Genomic DNA, 6,977 nt, shown 5'->3' with positions numbered 1-6,977 from the left:
AGCCAGATCTCAGAATTGGACCCAACTCTTGCACAGGAGTCTCCAAGTACTAGGATGGGTTCCTTCCCTGCAATCCTGCTGATCAGTTCTTCCAGCTGTTGATAGAAGCTGTTCTCCTCATCACTACCCTGCAGACTGGGAGCATAGACACGACAAGACTACATGAATCCCTTCTGTAGTCTACTGCGAAATGTCATGGTACATACGGACACTGAAATCAATGTATGAACACTTCATATAATGACATAAGTTTATTTCAGATACCATGCTCTCCCCTTACTCCTTCAGGTTTGCCGTGTCACAATGCTGCCGGGTCACGTGCCCATGTCCTCTGCTGGCTGTGCAGGCTTTTATGACAGGCTCTAAGATGGACCAGGTGAGAGGGGACAGTCACCGCACCTGTGCCCTGCCCTGGACACAAAGGTCTGAGCCCTTCGTGCCGCTGGACCTCCCTAGGGCACGGAGCCTCACAGGTCTCCACCTCTGGCACCCCCAGTCCCTCAATACGGTCCACCCTAGCCCCAGGGGCATGGCCGGCTGGCGGACTTACTATTCCTTTGATGGACATATTAGGGGTTGTTCTTGGCCTTGCCCTCTCGAGGATGAAATCCTGTTACAGGGAAGGATGAGGGAGTCAATACATGGGACATGGACCCACATGCTTGCACACACATGGTAGCCATCAGAATAGTCTCACAGGCACATATACGCATATACATGCACTGCTGTCCCCCACACAGACATGCACAGCACATGTGCTGCCCCAGCACATGGGGGTACAGGCCACCAGAAGGTTGTTGGGGCTAGGGCAGCAAGTATTACTTGGGGCAGAAAGGGCTTCAGCCCAGGACGTGGCCAGTCTCTCGGTCTTCCCAGACCCTGCTTAAGTGTGCAGGGTGCTGTGTCCCTCTGTGCCACAGCTCTCTTTGGTGGAGCCTCCACTTTGAGCCTGCTCTGTGGGCTACTGTTGAAGCCCTAGGAGAGAAGGAGAGGGAATAATCACTATACCATCAGTGCCCTCCATGGACACTGAGGGTCTGAGCCCCCCATGTGTCAGCCCGTAAAGGAGGGAGTCTGTCTGGGCACCCCCAGTTCCTGAATACAGTTCACCCCAGCCCCAGGGGCATGGCCGGCTGGTGGACCTACCATTCCCCTCACGGACATATTAGCGGTTATTGTTGGCTCTGCCCTCTTGAGGATGGGATCCTGTTGGGGGGGGGAAGGATGAGGGAGTCAATACAGGGGACATGGGCCCACATGCTTGCATGCACACATGATAGTCCCCAGCACAGGCTCACTGGCACATATACACATGTACAGGCACTGCTGTCCTCCACACAAACATGCACAGCACACACACTGCCCCAGGGCATGGGGCACAGGCCACCAGAAGTTTATCAGCGGCTGGGAAAGCAAGTATTACTTGGGGCTCAAAGGGCTTCAGTCCAGGACGTGGCCAGTCTCTTGATCTTCCTAGGCCTTGCTGGGATGTGCAGGGTGCTGGGTCCCTCTGAGCCAAGGCTCTTTTCCATGGAGACTCCACCTTGACACTGCCCTGAGGACTTTTGTCCAGGCCCTAGAAGAGAAGGAGATGGGACAGTCACTGTCCCAGCAGTGCCCTCCCCTGGACACTGAGGGCCTGACATCACACATCTGTGGGACCCCTAAGGGAGGGAGCTTGGCACGGGCCCCACCTGGTGCCCAGGCCCCCAGATTCTGCCCACCCCTGCCCTGGGGTACTGCAGGCTGGGGAACCTACCACTCCCTGCACGGCCAATTTGGGCAGCTTCTGTCTGTGCCGGAGGGTTTCAGGGTGGAGCAGCTGTAGAAGGGAAGAATGGGGGAGTCAGTTCAGGGAGCAGTGAGTACGTACTAGGGACACGGCCTCACACGCATGCACACACACAGACCATCCACCAGAATGAGCTCACACATAGATGTACACGCTCCACCGCACTAGACACACACATCCCACCTGATGAACATGTCGGCACTGCTAAATGCCTCCCCAGGGCACATGGACATGCCTATGCTACTGCCTCCCAAGCATACACGTCTACACAAACCTGGATCCTGTGGGCAAAGCCCTCTATAGTCCATGTATCAGTTTCCCTTTCTCTATCTGACAGATACCAGAGGTCCTAGCACTCAGAGATACTCAGAGGCAGGAACCAGAGGAGTCCCAGCCTAGCGTCTCAGAGCACCTGGGGATGCAGAGCTCTTTGGGGAGAAGATTTCAGACTGCTCAGCCAGGGCAGGGCACAGGAAAGACTGAGCTGGGACTGGAATTGGTCCCCATGACCAGGGCAGGTGTTCATACATGGCAGGGCACAGGGCGCTGTCTCCTCCCAGAACTTTAGGCCGAGGTTCTGGCTGGGGGGGCGTGCTGGGTCAGGGGGCAGGGAGGGCTCAGCAAGATATCACTGCCCTGTCCAAGGCACAGGGCATGGCTCTGCCGGCACCTCGTAGTCACTCACCTGACTCTTGCCCTTGGACAGATCCCTGGTCTTGACGTCTTCCTCCTCTTCCTGTTGGCACAGTGGGTGCAGCAGGAGTGGGGCCCGCACCCAGACTGGTCTGTTGGCCAGCATTGGTCTGCCAGGAGGAGGCTGTGGGGCCAGCTGCATCCCAGATACTCCCTGTATCTGCAGCTGGGGCAGCTGGAGGAGGAGAACAGCTGCTCAGCAGAAGCCCCCTTGGCATCCCTTCACCCCAGGAGCCTGTGAGCCACTCCCAGCACCCACAGGAAACATTTCAGGCCCTTCCAAGCCTACGCTGACTCAGTGCTCAGCTCCCAGAGCTCCCACCCCGACCTTCACCAAGAGGCAGCCCCAGTAGACCTGGCAAGAGCCAACAGCATCACTGCTACCAGGACAGCTCTGCTTAGCCCATGCCTGGGTATGCAGAGGACCCTGAAGAGGACTCTGGCAGCTCAAGCCCCAACAATAGACCACAGCCGCAGTCACAGAGCTCAGGAGGCCTCATGCCCCCGCTAGTTCCTGCCCTAATGATGTCAAGGCTACTCAGCTGGGCCAGAGGGCTTGGGCCTAAGAGCTAAGAGCGTGGGCAGGGGGGAAAGAGCAGCCCCAGCCAGCAGCACAAGCAAAGGGTACTCCCATGCCAGCAGGAGGCTGGAGCACCAGGAGCTCCCATGCCAGCCTCACACCTCCTTGTAAAACTCCCAGGTGTTGCTGGCCCCTTACCTGCACTGGGCAGTCTCTCGGCCGTCTCTTTCTGCCGTTCCGGCCAGAGCAGCTGGTTACAAATGGGAGCGAGATAGGAGCCAGCTGCCAAGTGCTGAGACCACGAGGCCCTGGGGGCCCGAGCTCTTCCTTACCTATCATCGCTAAAATCTACTTATTCTATCTACTCTATCTACCTAAGGTTTATCTTCTCTCTACTCTAGTATTTCTGTATCTAATCTATCTAATCTAATTTGATCTAATCTCTTAACTCTAGTTCTTTCGAACAAGCAAAACCTCTCCCGAGTCTGAGCCCTTCTGAGTCTCAGGTTGCGCTGAGACTGACCAGCAAGGACCGGGGGCTAGGATTTATTCCCTGCCCATCCCTAGTCTCCGTGGCAATGGAGTGACACAGGAGCTACATCACAAAGCAGTTTGTGTCAGGCCCTATATATAACAGTTGGGACCCTGGGCCACATCCTGCTTCCCCACCTGCCTCTCACTGGGCCTCAGGTGTCCAAGCACAATCTGATTCTGCCCCCAAACCATTAACATCAATTGGGGCCTTCTCCTTTCCACAGCCAGACACTAGCTGAAGGCTCGGATGGGCACAAGGAGTCATGACAGAGTTTCAGGGTCTGCAGCAGGCTGGGGTAGGACCCCATGCAGATCGGAGAGTCTTAGCAGAGCTGGGCTGGCAGGGCTTTCAGGAGGGCTCATCTAGTCTAGCCCCTGCTCAGGGCAGGATCAGTCCTGTCTGAACTCCCCTAGACAAGGATCTGGAGGAGGTGGTTTAAACATGCTCAGCAGCCCCCAGGCAGATAGAAGACGAATCCCCCACAGCAAAGAACACCCCCACCCAATGCTGCTCTGCCGAGGGGGGGCTGGCCCATTCAGCACACTCCAGAGCTCCCCACAGTTGCTGGGCTCATGAATTGTGAGGACTTGGCCAGAACAGAGGTTTGTGGGATTAGGAGAGAATGGGCCTAGTGGGTTGCAAGGCCTGAAACACACCCATGATACAAGCCATCCGCAGGAAGGGCAGTCTGAGCCCCTGCCCTGTACAGTGTGGCAGGGGCCAGCCTGCTGTGGGGCCTCTTAAGCCCATCCTGCCAGCTCTTCTGGGCAGAGGTAGGACTTTAAAAGGGGGGACAGATGGTGAGGGGCATCATCACATGTAACACAACACATTTTTCTTCAGATAAAAAACAAAAAGGAAGCTTTACTAATATGCCAGGCACCTGGGGCTATATTATTCAGTTTAAGAGTGAAGCAAAAACAGATATAACTTGATTGGGACATGAATTAATGTGCTATGTTATATATTACATATGACAAACATCACAAACTAGGCAAAAAACAATCAAAAGCTGTTGTTTCATTAGTCAGGTAGTCATTTAAACGTACACCTCTCCTTCAGATTCATAAAACAGAATCAAGCCTTCTTGAGCATCTTGGCAGTTCATCCAATGCCTCACTTAAAGTTATATCCACACCTTAGTGACTGTTTACCTGAGGTAATGTTTCCATCCTGAGATAAAGTTTTTAGTTAGAATTAAAAATGGTCTTCAGGACTGCAAAATAGGAGTTACATTATGAGGAGCAGCTAACAGCAGAACCGCAGAAAAGGCTAGCTTGATTAATGGAACACAACTAAAAAGGAGAGAGGCTGGTTAACACTTGTGGAATAAAGAGTTTAGAAGGAATCAGGTAAATTATAATGACCTACGAAGTCAATTGTATCCTTCTCTGTTGCCACAATAGAGATGCTGCTGTCACTGTCAGGCACTTATGACTTACCTGCCTCTGTTGTGGGGAGGGGAGGGCGAGCTGCTAGTGAGCAGAGCAGTCTCTGGGCTGGGGTGGGGCTGATGCTTCTCTTTCTGGCAGCAGCCGCCCCACCCCAAGCAGCACCTGCCCGCAGGCACCTGGCTCCAGCAGTCCTAGGGGGCACTGCAGCTGCAGAGGGAAACACCGGCCCCCGTGCAGCTCAGGCAAGCAGGCAGGCAATCTTCAGGGGGGAGGCGACAAAAAGATCAGGCCAGCTGCTTTTCTTGGGCAAAGCCTGCTTTCCCGGGCTGCTGTCAGGCTGCCTGCAGGGCTTCCTGCAGAGCCGTGGAGCTGCACAGACCCTGGTGCTTCGCTCCACAGCTGTAGGACCAGCAAACTACACTCCACGAAGGGGTTTAGTGAGCAGAGCGATCTGGGGCCCGAGCTCTTCCTTACCTATCATCACTAAAAACTACTTATTCTGTCTACTCTCTTCCACTGTCTCTATCTATCTAAAGTTTATCTTCTATCTGCTGTCCTATCTACTCTCTACTCTAGTATTTCTAGTATCCTCGAAGGAGTTTTAGTTTGCTGCACCCCAAGTCATTTAATATTAAGCCACCTAATTTCCTACAGCGGCTGGAATTAATGTCTAATACATCGCTGAGGCGTGCAAACGCTGACACCATTAAAGTGGTGCAAAAGCGTTTAGCCCGCTTTAAAGTGTCGGGCACACACTCCTATCATTTTGTCTACACATGGCCTGGTTGCACCAGTGATTGGCAGATAGCGTTTAGGGATTGTTAAAGCACAATTAACCCTTAAATGGAATGTGACATATGAACACAGACAACTCAGTGTCCTAAAATTAAAGTTTAACTTTATTAGTACAACAAGTATTATTTTAGCAGTTTTTATATTCAGAGAGAGAAAAAACACTTAGTACAATGATTTCACCTAATCTGAGATGTTACTTTGATTCACAGAAAAGATGGCTACTCAGTTCCTAAAGCAAAGGTTGCATCTTTGGCTGGGATGATCCAGACAGGTGTTGGAAGCTTGATTTATGATGTAAATGATGATGACGATGACACACTTAACTTTTTTGCTTCCTCCTTTTATGCTTTTCTTTAACTTGACTCCTTTGATGACTCCTTGCTTTTGGATTGGTTTTTCTGCAGTCAGCATATTGTTCATATTTTATCCTAACAGCATTTTCCTTTGTTCAACAGCCCTATTACAAGCCTGACGAAGGGTTTTTGAACCCAAAAGCTTGCTTAATAACTATTCTCCAACCATTTGGGTTGGTCTAATAAAAGATATCAAATTCACCCAAGGAATCTTGTCTGCCTATACCTCTTAATTTGGCCTTTTTTGGTGTCTTACTTTAAGTATTGTTCATTGGTCTCTTTTATTACCTTTCATTAACATGTCCAATCATTTAATCCCTCAGATTCAGCTGGTTAGTGCTAAATTCAATTAATCTGAGCTAGTAACAAAACTAGTACTATGTTGTGTTAGAAAAACTTCTTACAGTGATAGAAAAAGGAAAGAAAGATCATGCAAGCATACTCAAGGCTATAAGCTGCTTGCAAGAAACAAGGCCAGGTGATATTGCAAATATCAGCAAAATGAAAAGTTCAGATAACAATGAGGCTATACAGAACTTTAGGCTGAAGTTAAAAGAAAACTTTAAACAATGCTACAATTCACTACTCTATAAATAGGTGCAACTTTAAAGCATAAAATATGACAAGCTACCCTAACACAGCCCACCACTTCAATTTAGGGCCCCTGTTTTGTCTACACATGCTCATACATTGTAAACTAATTGTGGCAGAGCACCTTTGGGGTGCTTGCCACATGGTAGGGGGTGCAGTAGGCTGGGGCCGAGCCCAGCAGGGAAGGCAGCCAGGTGAAGTCCCACCAGATCTCATTCGTAGATTCATAGATTCATAGATGTTAGGGTCAGAAGGGACCTCAACAGATCATTGAGTCCGACCCCCTGCATAGGCAGGAAAGAGT

The 6,977-nt window shown here is 51.2% G+C and overlaps 1 protein-coding gene across 1 annotated transcript; it reads right to left on the bottom strand.

Annotated features, from left to right (window-relative positions):
- Positions 1-306: 306 nt before the first annotated feature.
- Positions 307-3,344, bottom strand: LOC102367835. Its single transcript, XM_025194903.1, has 6 exons — positions 3,204-3,344; positions 2,478-2,660; positions 1,760-1,822; positions 1,424-1,576; positions 551-610; positions 307-362 (listed from the first exon to the last, which is right to left on the bottom strand). The coding sequence occupies exons 1-6, from the start codon at positions 3,342-3,344 to the stop codon at positions 351-353; spliced, it is 612 nt and encodes a 203-aa protein (XP_025050688.1). The 3' UTR covers positions 307-350.
- Positions 3,345-6,977: the final 3,633 nt, after the last annotated feature.

The sequence above is a fragment of the Alligator sinensis genome, unplaced genomic scaffold (genome assembly GCF_000455745.1).
Source record: "Alligator sinensis unplaced genomic scaffold, ASM45574v1 scaffold1493_1, whole genome shotgun sequence".
Taxonomy (NCBI): domain Eukaryota; kingdom Metazoa; phylum Chordata; order Crocodylia; family Alligatoridae; genus Alligator; species Alligator sinensis.
The sequence above is the reverse complement of the archived record's forward strand: the minus strand, read 5'-3'. Positions and strand labels throughout refer to the sequence as shown.